This window comes from Marmota monax, unplaced genomic scaffold (genome assembly GCF_021218885.2).
Source record: "Marmota monax isolate L192 unplaced genomic scaffold, Marmota_monax_Labrador192_F-V1.1 WCK01_AAM20220418_F8-fsc00024, whole genome shotgun sequence".
NCBI lineage: Eukaryota > Metazoa > Chordata > Mammalia > Rodentia > Sciuridae > Marmota > Marmota monax.
Window position 1 is genome coordinate 7,657,508 of NW_026695224.1, and position 17,035 is coordinate 7,674,542.

Genomic DNA, 17,035 nt, shown 5'->3' on the forward strand with positions numbered 1-17,035 from the left:
GTGTGCCGGGGACTGTGCTAAATGTTAATGAATCCTGTCACATTTAGTCCTCACAACAGCCTTGTTCGTTCATTCCATAAACATGTAGTTGGGGACTCCTCTTCCCCAGCTTGAGGAGCTTGGGGTGGGTCTTGTTCCTGTTTTAGGCGTCAGGAGGGATAAGTCAGCTGAGTGCGAGCTGGAGTTCCACCTCCATTTGTCTGGCTCTGAACCCAATTTCTTGCTGCTGTACGGTAACTTCCCTGCATACCATGCTCCAGTTCCACACACCTTCAGGAAGTCTTGCAGTGTTCTCTGATGTGACCATAGAGCACAGAAACAAAAGGAAATAATAACAACGAAAAGATTGAAGCAGAAAAGCAGACAAACTTCTGTGGCTCACCACGGAGCACAGGAAAGGAGGATGACCCAGGAGACAGAGCTGGTGTGTCATTTATGTGAATGCTGTCCCCATCCAGATAAGATGTGGCTCTCCTCCACACTTCTCTCGGTGCCTTCGTTTATCGTGGGCTTTCCGTGTGCCCGACTGTTCGGGTGCTGTTCCGAGTACGTGACATGTGTTAGCTCATTTGAATATGACTGGAATGCTCTGAGCCAAGTGTCATTGAAACCTCATTTTGGAGGTGAGGAAACTGAGGCACAAGAAGGTTTAAAAATCTTTTCAATATTTATAAGTCGATAGTGTCAGGAACAGGACTCGAGCCCATGCTGGGTGGCGCCTGGGTGAGAAGCTGTGCACTGCTTTCCTCTTTCTCCATGTCCGTGTCTATCCTCCTGAGATTGCTTGCCTTCATCCTCACGACCCAAAATTCTGTCTCCATCCCTGCTCTACCTTGTGACCTTCAGTGCTCCAATCCTGCCTACCTACTAGGTGGCTCTGCCCGAAAGTCCTGCAGGTATATCTGACTCAGCAGGATCCAGATCACTTACCGAAACAAATGCAGTTAGTCCCCACGCGGTGCCAGGCGTGTTGCAGACAAGAGAGATGAAGCTGTAGAAACTGACAAGATGGCTGCTTTCTGTGGTCTTACTCCTGGTGGTGTGGGAGGACCTGCGGGGACACTAAGGTAGGATGTTCTGGGCCAGAGAACAGCAGAGCCTCTGAGGTGTGTGAGAGGAAAAGCACGGAGGCTGACATATCTGGAGGCGGGTGGGGAGGTGGAGGAAGGCCAGGTGATGAGACCTGATGGCGACGGGCCTGGTGTGGTGTGACTGGCCGCCTGCGGTAAGGACCCGGCTATTACTCCGAGTGGCAGGAGGAGACATGCGAGGGTTTGGAGCACAAGTGGGACAGGATGTGACTTCACATGTTAGCAAGGATCCATGTCACACTGCGCCTCCATCTCATTTGCCCCACTAGTGAGGTCCTCCTCATCTCATTCTTCCAATTGGGAACCTTGTTCTCCTCAATGGCTGCCTCACGTTTCCATTCCCAGTCAGCCCCAGGCCCTGGCCCCTTCCTTGTTAGAATCGCTCAGATTGTTCCTTTATTCCAGGCTGGCTGACCTGTCCTAGTTCAGGCCTGCATTTATCTTCCTCCTTCACCGTTTTGCTGTTGTCCTGACTGGCGTTGCTTCTGCCCTCTGAGTGCCATCAGAACGGTGCCTCCATAAATATGACCGACACGTAGATCCTAGCTTTACACATTTTCTGAGTCTCTCTTGCTTCCTGTAGGGCACTGATGATATGACCCACACCACCTCTCTGGCCTGATGTCCACCTGTTGCCAACATGGCTTCCACCCTGAAGCTTCTGCCACACAGTGTCTTGCTCCACCTGACCCTGCCCTGCCTTCATCTTTTGTTCCTTTGTGTCTACTCATATTCCCCTCCTCCCCTTCTCTGTCTCCTGATCACTTTACCCTAAAGACCTTCGTTACAGAATACATGTTCTAGCAAGGGGTGGTGGCATACGCCTGAAATCCTAGCGACTCTGGAGGCTGAGGCAGGAGGACCACAAGTTCCAGGGCAGCTTCAGCAACTTAAGTCTGTCTCAAAATAAATAAATAAATAAAAAGGGCTCCAGTGATAAAACACCCCTGCATTCAATCTTCAGTACCAAAACCAAAACAACAAGATTCTGTGGATGCACCAGGGTCTCACCACTTTAAGACCATACTAAAAATCTGACCATTTCTCATTACCTCTGTTGCCTACTCCAAGGCCAAAGCCATCGTTACTTCTGTCACAGTTTCTTCCTAACTCTTTCTCTCCTCCATATCTTGTCTGTTTTAATACAGCAACCAGAACGTTTAAAAAAAAAAAAACAAACGTAAATCAGCTTGTTATACTTTCTTGCTCAAAGCTCATCAATAGCTTCTCATCTCATTCATAATAATACTAATTAAAAAAGCCCAGGATTCTCCACTCACCTAGAAAGCACCGTATGCGAGGCCCTGAACTGCTTCCCTCACCTCGTTTCCTGCTGCTCCCTGCCTCCCTCTCTGTCTCCTCTTCTGGCTTTGGCGTTCTTACCCTTCCTGGAACCAGCCAACCACACTCCTGCCCCACGGCCTGGGCGAACAGTGTTCCCTCTGCCTGGAACTCTTCCCCCAGGTCTCTGCAGGCCTTCCCTGGCCACCTTATATAAAATAGCAACACTCACCCAAGTAATTCCTATCCTGCTTACCCAGCTTTTTTTTTTTTTTTCAGTAGCACTTATTACCATCTAAAATACTATATATTTTATTTATTTGTTTATTTCTTTACTTATTTATTTATTGTCTGGCTCTTCTTACCAGAATATGAGCCCTAGAGAACATGTAGATGCTTTATTTTCTATTCCAAGCACCTAGTGTTTTGCAAATAAGTGCTTGTGAGTTATTGAATAAGTGAGGATTTTCCAGATTTCCTTTCTTACTTACCCCCTACTTTTGTAGCAGTGTGCTCATATTTATTTTGTAACACATCCCTCTAACTGTTGGTTTTTATTTCTGTTTATATTGTAAAACTCTGAAATGTTATAAAACAAGAACTCTCTTACTTTTATCATTGTATTTATGACACAATGATACTTTTCACATTGGCTGGTACATAGCAAGTATTGACTAAATGTTAAATGAAAAAACAAAATAACACAAACTCTTGAGTGAAAAAATGAGCATCCATCTTTGTGTCACTTTGTACCAAAGCGCTTATTTCACAAGTTTGGCTGGGCCTGAGCAGTGACTTTAGAAGTGTTCCTCCTCTGGGGCATTGCTTAGCCTTGTGCACCTGGAGGCTGCATCAAGGATGTGGTTAGACTTTCAGTCTTGGGATGGCTGCCAAGTTGCCAGCGTTTGACAACAAGAATTAAATAGTAAATATTATGACTAATAGTGTACAAGTTGCTATAGCATGCAAAATATAAAGTGTTAGTAGCAAAATATATTAATAGCCAGAGTAGAAATATACTCCCCTGAAATCAGAGCATCCTAACCCTTTTAACTGAAGGGCATCCCCGAGTCACTTAGAGACTATAAATTTTATTTCACTCTACTGAAGGTAAAGTTCCAATGGGCTTCATTTAAGTCAGCCTCCCATAAACTAAGATCTTCTTCATTTAACACCATGTCTGACTTATTTTTCTGTAAGGAAAAGTAGAACTTATGTTTTAATGATTTAAAATATGCAGAAATTAAAGCCTAATCTCCAGAGAGCCTAGCATTCCACATCTTTCAGCCATCGATAAGGGCCGGGCATGTTGGCACTTTATACCTAGCATACTTTTCCAATTACTGTTAAACTATGGAATCATCATTTATGCCACAGAATCATTTATAGATCTCAAGAAATATACCATATGACTGGACAACTACTAATGTAATTTCATGACTGTGTACTCCCTGGAAAAACTAACGGGATTAAATGAAAAAAAAATTCTACTAACATATTTGAGAATCTGCCAACAGCTGTTCCAAATTATTATGTGATATCTGATGTTCTGCATATACTTGTCCAAAGTGGAAAGTGAACATCTGACAGAATGAACTAGTATTAAATTATTTAATGTTTAGTTCTTATCCAAAGTCACTTCTTGTTCTCCTTAAACTTAACAAGTACTGCATTGCACTTTTGCATGTCAGGTACTAATTTAATCATGTTATAATAAGAAAAGGGCATTTAGGGTGGAGGTTTTCTCTCTTGCATTTTCTTTGAGATAGTGACAAAATTAGCCAGTTATTATATCAGTTGCTCTCATTGTGGTCAAATAAAAATTTCCTAGAGTGTTGAATAACAGTTCAAATCAGATTCAAATAGAAACAGAAGTTCTGTTGAAGCTTTTTAATAATTCATGATCATCAAAAAGAATTTCTTAGCAAATAAAAGAAATGCCATGAAAATTAAGAATTTTTCTTGATTTTTCTGTTTAAAAATATTTTGTATTTTTTAGAAAAATTGAAGATAATATAAATATCAAAAGGAAAAAAAAATATAATTAGGCCTAGTATATTTTTAATCACATTTTTCTACAAATCCTTTTTTTTTTTTTTTGTACTGGGGATTGATTGAACCCAAAGGCCCTTTATCATTGTTCTACACCTCCAGCCCTTTTCATTTTTTATTTTTATTTTGAGACAGATTCTTATAAGGGCCTCACTAAGTTGCTGAGGCTGGTCTTGAACTTTCGATCCTCCTGTTTCAGCCTCCCACCTTTGCTGGAATTGCAGGCCCGTGCTCTGTGCCTGGCTCTAAATCTTTTCTTCTGTATTGATGTACACATTTTTCCTTTTATGAAACTGAGATTCTTATGTCTATCTTGTTGCTAATTTCTTGTATGACCGCAGTTTGTTACTTACGTTTTATAAAAGTATGTAAACATTTAAAATTTTTTGTTGTTGTTGACGACAGACCTTTATTTTATTGATTTATACCTGGTGCTGAGAATCAAACCAAGTGCTTCACACGTGCCAGGCAAGCATGCTACCTCTGAGCCAGCCCCAGCCTCACAATATAAACATTTTACAATTTATTACTTCAGGGTTTCTTTACTTGGATGTATTCTCTCCCCTCTAATTCCCTGTTGGAGTTTTTGGTGGTTTTCAGTTTCTAATTATCATAAATAATAACATGATGATATCCTTACAATCTTGTTGCATGTCTCTTTTTCACAATACATTCTTAGAATAGTTGGATGAAAAGATATGAACATATTTAGGTTCTGAATCTGAAATCTTGCTCAATTAATATTGATTAAGAAGAGTCTGCCTTGCAGGGGAGGCCCTGAAGTGTTATGCCCTGGAGGACTTCAGGAAAAGAAGTAGATATGGTCAGAGGGGAAAGGGACAGGAGAGGTCAGGGGGGGAAAAGGTTTTACTTTTCTATTGTTTTTTTTCTTGTTATCATGTTGTGTTTAATGTCCAGGTATTTATATGTGATATTCATCTAGTTATGTGGTTTTTCCAGATTGTTAGGGTTTTAATTTCCCTGTGTTAAATATATCTTCTTTAGGTTTGAATCCCAATGTATATTGAACAAGAGCAAGTTGTGTGTGTGAGTGTGTGTGTAAATGTGCAAACATTATTTTTAGTATTTTCTTCTTTCCTAGTCCCAGAGGTAATATCTTGAAAAGCAAGTTTGGGCAAGTTATCATTTCTTCGGTGTTCCATACTAAGGTCCATTCAAGGAACCCTGGAGTTTTTAAGAAAGTATGGGGAGATTTCCTTCTGAATCATTGCTACTAGCTAGGTGTACTTTGAGTATACTGATGCCTGGGGGACTTGCTTAGAAAAATAACCAGTTGTTAAAAACATTTAGTTACTGCTCATGGCTCCATAATGTTCTGTCTCTGCTTATAGGAATCTGTTGCTTTCTTCATGGGTTGTGCAAATAGAAAGTATGTTATCATGTCTGTTTTCCAGTTGAGACAAATGTAGTATCTAAACTGTAAATCCTGAATAGATCCATGAGGGTTTCAGTGTAGCTCCTGGTGGTATGTCACATGACTTTTCTTTTCACTTGAAATTCATGATCACACACCTCAGATAAGCACTTTGAGAAGAAGGGGCAATCCTGCTGTGTATACTTAAGGAAATCCTTTTACCAAGTTCAGACTTGACTAAGTCACTTTTTGTCTCATACTTCCTCTAATTTCCTACAAACCTTCTGTTTCCTGTACTCTGGATCAGACAGAATAGGTTAGATGATGCTGTAGTAACAAATGACCTTCAGATCTCTGTGGTTTTGCACACTTCACATGCTTATTCACGTTGCATACCATTTTTTGCTTGGCAGAGAGTTACTCATTCAATGAAGTAAGGAATCCAAGTAGTTCCACAGAACAGGTAGTTCTGTGCCAAAGGGAAAGAGAGTGTTTTAGAAGGTCTTGCACTGGCAATGAAATGCTTCAGGCTGGAAGTGACAACCGTCATTCTTTATTGGACATGTTTCATTCATCATGTGTCTTTTCTCCTACCAAATACCTGGGTCAGTAAAGAATTTTCAACTATATGGTAATCTCCAACTAACTGGCTAACTGTAGGTAAAAACCAACCTTGATTCTATAAGGTGAATACTCCGATGTGACCAGTCTTAAGCTACCAACATGGTTAACTGAATGAGTAGTTGAGATATACACAGTAGATTCTAGTGAATAGATATGGAGAGACTTCTGCATACCACTGGTAGTTAGTCTGTTTTATGATGCTAATAGTAATTGGGTATGTATATGCATATAGGTGTATGTATATGTATATATATATTTGTGCACACATATTTTAGTAGAGCTTAATTTCTTTCCTGTTAGATTAAAAAAAAAAAAAAAACAAAACTAGTTCCACTATTCCCTCCCCTCTCCCAACTCTAATGGATTGCCTTACAAATCCCTGCATACCCCATTTGGGAGATGGCTGCTCCAGACACTCAAGGTCTTTGCTCCTTTGGTCATTCACCCTGTTTCTGTATCATCAGCCTCCTTCTCTTCAATCATTCCCATGAGTACACTGACAAGCTCTCGTATCCTCTGGTGCCTTCCATCATTAAAGATTACCCTTTGATCAAGCATTCCGCTTTATCAACAGCTTCGTTATTTTATTCCCCTTCTTAGCAAAACCACTCAGAAATCCACACGTGTCACCTCCACTTCCTCCTTTTCAATCTGCTTCATTCTGACTTCTATCCCTACTCCTTTGCTGAAATTGCCCTGGTCATCGTTATCAGTGATTTTCATATTGCTGAATCTAGTGGATAATCTCTGTCCTCATCTCACTTGACCTCATCACAGCTGACAGAGTTGACTACTGCGTCCTTTTTAATATCATGTTCTCTTTTGGCTTCTGCTTTACTGTACTCTTTGGTTTGCTGCGTGTTCTCCTTGGCTGAGTCTTGTTCTGCAACTCAGGAAGTAATGTTCGCTCTGCTGGGGATCTCAGCCATCTCTAGGCCTTGACAGACCAGCAGTGTTCTGACAGCTCCCACAAGGAGTCACTTCGCCCCACCTTTGCTTCTGACCTCCAGGTGTTACCTCTTGCTATTTCCACTAAAGAGATTTCACAGGTGTCTTATAGATTACAGTTCCAGAATGGACCTGTTCATTCTCTCTGTCCTTGTCCCTACTGTTTCAGTCTTCCATATTTCCAACAACAACAACAAAAGTGTATTGTTTATTCACTTACTCAATCTAAAACTCTGGAAGTGATCCTTAACATCTTTCCTTTCTTGATCCCTACTTCTAATCCAAAAGCACACCCTTTTGCTCTACCTATAAAATATATATTTTATCTGTCCATTTATCTATCGCCACCTTAATCCAGATTGTCAGTACTTTACTTTTGGATGGTTGTCATAGCACCTAATACAACTTTCCACATTCACATTTGCCTCTTTACAAATCATGCTCTATATTATAATTATAAGTTTGTGGGGAGGGGGGTTGGGGAGGAGTTCTGGGAAATGAACCCAGGGTCTCTTTACCAGTGAGCTACACCCCCACCCCTTTTTATTTTTAATTTTGAGACAGTACCAGTGAGCTACACCCCCACCCCTTTTTATTTTTAATTTTGAGACAGTACCAGTGAGCTACAGCCCCACCCCTTTTTATTTTTAATTTTGAGACAGTATCTCAGTAAGTTGCTGAGGCTGGCCTCAATCTTGAGATCCTCCTACCTCAGCTTCCCAAGTCACAGGGTTTACAGGTGTGTGCCATTGCACCTAGCTAAGAGTGATTTTTATAAGATGTTACGTGTATTTATTCATTTCCCTCTGAAATCCTCTAATATGCTTTCCATCAATTCCAGATTCCTCTTTGTGACCTCCAGGACTCTGTGTTGTGGCCCCTGCTTTCCTCTTCATACTCATTGTGTGTCATTCTGCCTTTGGCTCATGTGCCTTGGCAAAACTGGCCTTTTGGTCTCCAGAACAGACTGGTCCTTCTTCAGTGCCTTTGCATTTTGGGTCTGTCCTCCTAAAACTCTTTTAGTGTATCAGGTAGCTTGTGTCTTCTTTTCCTGAAGGACTCAGCTTCAATTCCATTTCCTTAGAGAGATCTTCCCACTTTGGGACAGATTTCCTATTGATTTTTTTTTCTGTCGTAATACTTAACACAGTTTGGGATTGTTTTTCATAATTTATTAACTTGATTTGGTAGAAAGCTCTGTGAGAATTGGAACCTTATTTTTGTCTGGTGTTGGGTAGGTGATCAGTAAATGTGTTGAATGACAAAATGTACAGAAGAATAAATGGTCTTACTCTGTTTATCATATAAGTGCTAATGATTAAATAAAGTTACAAAAGGAAGATATGTCAAAAATGATGGACACCCCAATGGTGGGAGGACAGGGTTAATATGCTGATCATGTCTAGGTCCTTTCTTTAGGTCTTAGCTTAAAGCTAGGAACAAATCAGATTAAATTTTATACATTTTTTAAATGTAAAATATTGTGCTGTGGTTAAAAAATATCTATTGTATTTTAGAGAACCAGGGACCTCTGGCTGGACTCCAGTTCATATATCAAGTGCTAAGGAGTCAAAGTGGTAACTGGAAAGCTAACACACTCCCAACCTGCACAAAAAAACCCTATGCATTTTTATATTAGGGAAGGGAATTGTTTTATAGCCTTCTCTTCTGGTGACACAAGCAGAATCATTACAGTTTTCTAGAATTACAGTGGAATACCCCATTTATCCATCTATCCATTTTATCCATTGATCCATCCACCCATTTCACATTTACTGAGTATATTCTTGACATTAGTTTTATGGTCATGAATGAAATGGTCATGGCTCTTGTGTTCCTGAAACTTAGTGTTTAACTTCCCAAGACAAGTGAGTTTTCATTCAGTCGAAGTGTTGAGGAGAGACTGGTCTGTCATTTATTGGGAGACAGTGTAGTCTAATGGCTGAAACTCATTCTCTGGAACCAGCTGGTCTCTTGAGCCCCATGGCTTCTAATTCCAGCTCCAGTATTTACTAGTTGCATGACTTTGGGCAAGTTTTTAAAATGTCTTTGTGCTCCAGTAGTCTTCCCTGTAAACTGGAGATAATATTATGCATAAAGTTGTAAGGAATAAGTTAATGCATATAAATTAGTCGGAGTAACACTCTTCCCTTAATAAATAGATAATAGACAATTAATGAAATTGTTTTTTTCTGGAGATCCAAAGAGATATTAAGGGTGGGGGAAAATGGTCACATAGAGAGCCTGGGAGATCAAAGCCTAAATTATTATTATTTTTATTTATGTTGAAAATTATTAATAGTTTGACTTGAACTTAAAAAATATTTTTTAGAATAATGATCTTGAAATCTTTTTTCCATTTTTTTAATACCAGGGGTTGAACTCAGCAACCACTGAGCAATATCCCCAGTCCATTTGGTATTTTATTTAGGGACAGGGTCTCACTGAGTTACTTAGGGCCTTGCTAAGTTGCTGAGGTTGGCTTTGAACTTGTGATCCTCCTGCCTCAGCCTCCCGAGCCACTGGTATTACAGGTGTGTACCACTGTACCCAGCTTTTTTCCATATTTTTTATTGTTGCATTGTAATTATACATAGATTTGTCACTGCCTATTTTACATACACGGAATATAACAATATAATTTGGTCAATATCATTCTCTAGCATTTTCTCTTTTCTTGCCTTCTGCCTCTCCCTGGTCCCTTTCTTCTACTCTGTTGGTCTCCTTTTGATTCTCATGAGACCCCCCCGCCCCACCTTTCTTTTCCTTTTTCCTGGCTTCTATATATGAGAGAAATCATTAATATTAACAGTTTGAGTTTGAGCTTAAAAATCGTGACTGGAGCGTTTTATGACATTTGTCTTAGTCTTTGCTTTTAGGCTAGGGAGATCTGCATCCTATTTAGAAATTGTGCCTAGGAGTTTATTTATTTTAATGCTTACACAGTAATGTATCTTTGGAAATAATAAAATTATAGCCATCCATAAACACGTTTCTTTTTTGCTTTGGTTTTGTCTTAGTGGCAGCTGAAATATCCTAAGTTGATTCTCCGAGAATCCAGCAGTGTGTCTGAGGAGCTACATAAGGAGGTTCAAGAAGCTTTCCTCACCCTGCACAAACATGGGTGCTTATTTCGGGACCTGGTTAGGATCCAAGGCAAAGATTTGCTCACTCCGGTATCTCGCATCCTCATTGGCAATCCAGGCTGCACCTATAAGTACCTGAATACCAGGCTCTTTACCGTCCCCTGGCCAGTGAAGGGTTCTAATGTAAGCTATACTGAAGCTGAGATCGCTGCCGCCTGCCAGACCTTCCTCAAGCTCAATGACTACCTGCAGATAGAAACCATCCAGGCTTTGGAAGAACTTGCTGTCAAAGAGAAGGCCAACGAAGATGCCGTGCCAGTGTGTATGGCAGAGTTCCCCAGGGTCGGTATGGGGTCATCCTATGATGGACAAGATGAAGTGGATCTTAAGAGCAGAGCAGCATATAATGTAACTCTGCTCAATTTCATGGATCCTCAGAAAATGCCCTACCTGAAAGAGGAGCCTTATTTTGGCATGGGAAAAATGGCAGTGAGCTGGCATCATGATGAAAATCTGGTGGAAAGGTCAGCGGTGGCTGTGTACAGTTATAGCTGTGAAGGTACAGTCTGCTCTGGGAAAAATCGTCCTTGATTATAATATGACCAGAGTTGCTTAGGCTCTGGAGATATACATACATGTGCATGCGAGTGTGTGTGTTTGTATGTGCATCCATGTATATGTGTTTGTGTTGTATGTCCTTTTAGGCTTGTCTCATCTGTGTGTCTGCAGAATATGCCTCTTTCTCACCGAGCTGTGCTGTCTGGCCCATTGTTTTACTGTATGCAGAACATTTTCACATGTAAGCACTACTGTCACTTTGTCTTTCCCATGCCCAGGAGAGCAGCATCTTGGATTCATACAGCTGACTGCTTTTCTCTAACACTCAACATAGATTCTACGGTTGCTATAATTAACTTGCTGATAAAGGGCTGGGACAACAGAAATCTGTCAAATCTTTCCACGTTCTCACAGGTGCACATTTCTTGTCTTGCCAAAATATTTTATTATGGTTGACATCATTATCTTGATTGGCGTATTTTGTCAAGTATGGACTTGTTCTTGGCTTCATACCATTTTTACTACTGTCCCTCCTTGCCAGCAGCTGTTGGAGGTGCCTTTTGTAAGCAGCCTTTCCTCTATTTTCAGGAAACTCTCTAACCCCCTACCCAGTTCTGCAGTTTTAGACCTCATAAGGTTGCTGTGGGGAACTTGTTCTTGTGTTTTCTAAAAGCTCATCACCTTGAAACAAAGGTCACAGGCTATCTTTTAGTGGCCTCGCCAGATTTTCCTTCTGTTGTTTATTTCTGTGCTTAGTCTCCATAGTTTATTGGAACAGGGTTACAAAAATGTACTTGAATGTATGGAGGACAGTGTGGCCATTGCGTTCTTCTTTTTCTGATTTGACCAAGCAGTACAAGATATAGTGTTAGCTTCTCTGCCTATTTTTTGTGAAGGTGTTTGGAAAGCAAGAGTTCTAGATAATCTTTCAGTGACTAAACTGGAACTTTTCAAGGTCGTTATTTTAGGACAACTCTAGGGTCTTATTGGACTTTATTACTTGTTTGCTATTTACTAAAATGACTGTTTTGAAAAAAGGGATTATATGGAGGGAAAAAAAATCTCATAGTACTCTTAAATTGCTTACAATTTCTCAGTCTCAGAAAATTTCTCCAGGATAATTAATATCTTTTCTAACTTTACCTTGTTTTCAGTCTAAAACAAGGAACTAGTTCAGCGCTTAGAAATTTCACCTGTATCCTTGGCATCTCAAATGGTGATGCTGACCTAAGAAAATCCCTTGAAGGGATTCATTGCTGTCCTAATGGAAAGAACCGAAATCTTCTGATCTTTAATAAGGTCTTGCCAGGGATTTTAGACCCATCACGTCCAAGAACTCTGATGTTAGAACAATGGAGTTTGTTAGTTTCTTTCTTAAGAAGGCAGCTCTCCGAAACTGCAGTAGTGGCATGTGATAGCATGGACTGCTACAAGGGTGTCTTTGTGCTCTGATTTATTCTCAGCCCTGCAGTTTAATAGTTCTATTGTACTCTCCTTGCGTGGGTGATCAAATAGATTTTGAAACCTAGAATCTCTTTCAGAAAGGAATTAAAATTTTTAATGAATAGTTTCTGTGGTCTGGAGTAGTTAAAAGACTGATAAAGCATACAAATATAAATCACATATAAATAGAGAAATGTTTATACTTGCAATTATCATCTACAAGAGGGAACTACAGAATTTGAATCTGTAAGAGCTGTTTAATTCCTTTGTTCCCTTAATTCCCAACAGCATTGGGAGCTTCTGTTTATTGAATACCTACTGTGTGCCAGGCACTATTATAAGCATTTTACATGTTTAAATTCATTTTATCTTTTTTTTATAACAACACAGTGAACAAAGGAGCAACACAGTTCAGTCATACTTTGCATAATTATATTTTGATCAATGATATATTTATGCCAGCTGGTTCTGTAAAATGGTAATGGGGCTGAAAAATTCCTGTTGCCTAGTTACTTTGTAATATTGTAGCTCAGTGAATTACTAAAATGTTTGTGGTGACACTGGTGTAAGCAAACCTATAGTACTGTCATTCAGATAAAAGAACAGCATACTGCAGGCTTGGTGTGGTGGCACACGTCTGTAATCCCAGCTATTCAGGAAGCTGAGGCAGGAGGATTGCAAGTTTGAGACCAGTATGGGCAACTTAGTGAGATTTTGTCTTAAAATTTAAAAATAGAAAGGGCTGGGGATGAGCTCAGTGCTAAAATGCCCTTGGGTTCAATTCCCAGTATTGCAAAAAGAAGAAGAAGAACAAAATACGTATACAATATGATGAACATAATAGTTGATGATGATAATAAAAGACTATTACTAGTTTATGTAATTATAGTACTATACTTTTTATGGGTATTTTAGAATGTATTCTTTTTACTGATTAAAAAAAGTTTAAAACACTATGTTTTAGAAGTTTAAAACTCTGGGTTAAGCTTGCAGTAGCTTTACACATTTTGTGTTCACCCCATCGCTTGATTGCATCGAGGCCTCGTGGACTGGATGGCCTGTACCATCTATGTTTGGGTAAGTACACTCAGTGACAAGCGATAATGTTTAGTTCTCTGGCCTCCTTATAATCCTGCCAGAACTGTGGGAACGTTGGACTTGCATTTGGGTTAAAATCCTGGATGGGGCTTGGTAGGGCTTAAGAGGGTCACAGAGAACGGAAACTTCAGAGACTGGACTGTTTTCATGTCTTTGAACATATTTGTTGAGCAATTGCTCAGGGAAGTTCAGTGAGCTGTTCCAGCCAGTAAGGGATCCAAGGGTTAGTACGATGCTCTCTTGGCCTTGGGAGAATAGGTGATACATATAGGTATGCTCTTGTGATTATAATTATGCAGTTGTGAAGCTGTAGATCAGGAAGAGACTTTTGAAATCACTTAATTCTAGCCTCTGGCGGGAAGTCAGGAATCAGCTTGTCCAAGGTCACATAGTTACTTAGTGATAAGAGCAGGGATGTCAGTTGGAGAGTGTTGCTTGCCACTAGAGAGGATTGTGTAAAATGCATTGGGAGTTCAGATTCAGAAGTGATGACTTCCTGCTGAAATTAAATTCAGTTGAAGCTTAAGATCTTTCAGGTCTTGACTCTCAATACCTTTTCCCAAGGAAATCTTCTTGTAGATTTATAATGAGCCAATCATCCCTCTTTGGTTTATTTTCATGAGTAGAGGTCATTGAGAAGTAATTTGTATAGGATATGTGTAATTATATACTAAATTCGTTGGCTTTCACATGCATTTCTAGTTAATAGATATCTCCAGAAGGAAGATTGAAATGGTACAATTTTTAATCAGGAATGGCTTCAGGGAACCATATGTAAATAGGCAAAGTATTTGATTTTCCTATTCCAGCTTTGTGGGCAATTGCTTGTTACTCCTAGCTGTAAAAAACGAATTTTAGCAGGAAAGGCATTAAAAACCCATTGTTTAATATTGCCTAGCACCTTGTTCTTTGACCGGAACACCTTCAAAAACATCACTTAGACAGTAACTATTGGTTGCCATTTTTGTTTCTTTGTTCAGAAAGAAATAGTTTCAGTGACATTGTCTTTATAAGAGAAACAATCCTTAAGATTTTTAATAGTGCCAAGTGTCTCCTGTATCTCCAGATATCCCATGAAAGGCCAAGGAGGCTCATAAAATGTTTCTTGTTGAGTATGGGATAGGCTCAAAAATAGGGACTTGGCAGTAATTTCCTTGGAACTCTAGGATTCCCATGATTCTCCTTTCTCTATTTGGGAAAAGTTGAATTTTCTTAAGGATGGAAATCTGGTCCCATAATTCTTGAATCTCTGTTTTGAAACAAGTAGCTCTATATTCGTTAGTGCATCACTGAGATCACAAAAAAACTAGATTATAATTGCAGCTAAGGGTTTTGGAGCATTCATAATCTTAAAAACATGTTGATATTTAAGTTTTTCTGCACCTCTCAACATCCTTAAGGTCTCAAAACTCATTTGATCTAGGTTGGTTTTATTACATCATGCTGTAGTTTGCCAGTTATTTTTAACATCATTTATACTGCTCAGTTAAACTCACTCTGTCCTACAAATCACTTTTCCCCCCTGTGAAATTATTTATTCATTAATCGCTTTTGCCAAGAGTAGTTCTAGAAGTTGAGTGTGTGACAGTGAACCCAACGGACAGAAATTCCTGCCCTCATTGATCTTTACATTCTAGCAAGAAGAGACAAAATAAGTAAGTAGGTTGTGCAACAAGAGTGGGGGACAGGCTTGCAGTCTTACATCACAGAGTCAAGCAGGGCCTCATTCAGAAAGTAGCATTTGAGCAAAAACTAGAAGGAACGAGTCACGTGGAAATTTGACGGAAGGGAGAGCAGTCTAGTAGAGGGAACATGGAATGCAATTGAAACTCCATAGAACATGAGTGGGGTGTTTCCGAAGCAGCAGTGTGAACAGGATGGAGTATGACAAGGGGGAATCCAGACATGAAGACAGAGAGGCAGGGGTATGGATGGCAGAAGGCGGGGCCTTGTCACTTCTAGTACAAAGTACCAGGCTTGTGCGTGGTGTCAGATAAGGAACCACTGGAAAAAAAAAAGTGGCAAAATTTCAACGCTAGTGAGAAAGGAAGACCAGCAATGACGTTTGTTGCCAATTTTTAGAATTTTCTATAAATGGGATTACATATAGTTTATAATGTAATGTTTTTTGTCTGAGTCCTTTTATTTAACATAATCATTTTGAGATTCATCCATGTTGTTGTTTGTATCAATAGTTCATCCCTTTTTTACTCTTCTGTATTATGATATGTATACACACCCATACGTGTGACTTGTAATCATTTTTAAGTGTAGATTTCAGTAGCATTAAGTGCATTCACGTTGTCATGCCTCCGTCCACCATTATCCATCTCCACAACTTTTTCATTGTCCTGTGCTGAAACTGTGGCCATTGAACCGTGACTCCCCAGCCACCTTCTCTAATCCCCTGGTAACACTGTTCCACTTTCTGCCCTTATGTATTTGACTACTCCAGGTTCCTCATATAAATGGAATCACACCACAGTTGTCCTTTTGTGTCAGGCTTTATTTCACTGAACATACTGTCTTCAGGGTTTGTCCATTTTATAGAGCGTATCAGTATTTCACTTATTATTAAGGTGCAAACTGATACTCCATTGTTTGTTTATCCCTTCATCTATCAATGTTGTTTTCATCTTTAGCTGTTGTGAATAACGCAGCAGTGTACACTATATACACAAGTGAAATTGCTGGACCAGATGGTAATTCTGCTCTCACTCTTTTGAGGAACTGCCCTACTGTTTTCCCCAGCAATAGCACTATTTTACATTCCCACCAATAATGCACAAGAGTTCTTAATTGCTCTCCATCGAAGCCAGCACTTTTTATTTTCTGTCTTTCTTTTTTTTTTTTATTAGCCATTCTATTGAGTGTGAAGAGAATCTCATTGGGGTTTTGGAGTGCATTTTCCTAATATTTAATGATGTCGAGTATCCTTTCATATGTTTATTGGCCTTTTTTGTATCTTCTCTGGAGAAATGTCTATTCACATCCTTTGCCTGTTTTCAAATCAGGGCTTTACAAGTTCTTTAGGTATTCTAGATGTATCCCTTAACAGACATGTGATTTGCAAGAATGTGATTCTCCAAGAATGGCTGGATTTTTAATGATATCTTGGTATGATGAGCAAAGGGTAAGCAGGCGAATTGGAGTGGAGCAGACTTTACTATTTATAGCATTAATTGGATATTTGGATTCTGTACTATTGATTGACATAATTTGTATTGATATTAATTAGTTGTGGGCTCTTAGGCAAGTTACTTAAATTCTTTGTGATTATGTTTTTTCATGTGTGAAATAGTGATAAGAACAGTGCCCACCTCAGGATTGTTAGGATTATATACAAGTATTTAACATAAAATGTAATGTATTTATATGTAAATAGCATATAAAGATAAGGACATAACCACAGTGTTTAGCATGCAGTAAGCATTCAATGAGTGTTAGTTATTTTTAGTTTTTATTAAAATTTAGTACAT

General features: G+C 39.4%; 1 protein-coding gene across 2 annotated transcripts in view; it reads left to right on the forward strand.

Annotated features, from left to right (window-relative positions):
- Fto (FTO alpha-ketoglutarate dependent dioxygenase) overlaps positions 1–17,035 on the forward strand; it is a 370,034-nt gene that overhangs the window by 100,036 nt on the left and 252,963 nt on the right. For both annotated transcript variants that reach the window (XM_046434593.2, XM_046434591.2), the window contains exon 3: positions 10,392–11,016. In XM_046434593.2, coding sequence (XP_046290549.1) covers positions 10,392–11,016 — 625 coding nt within the window. The remainder of the gene's footprint in view (positions 1–10,391; positions 11,017–17,035) is intronic.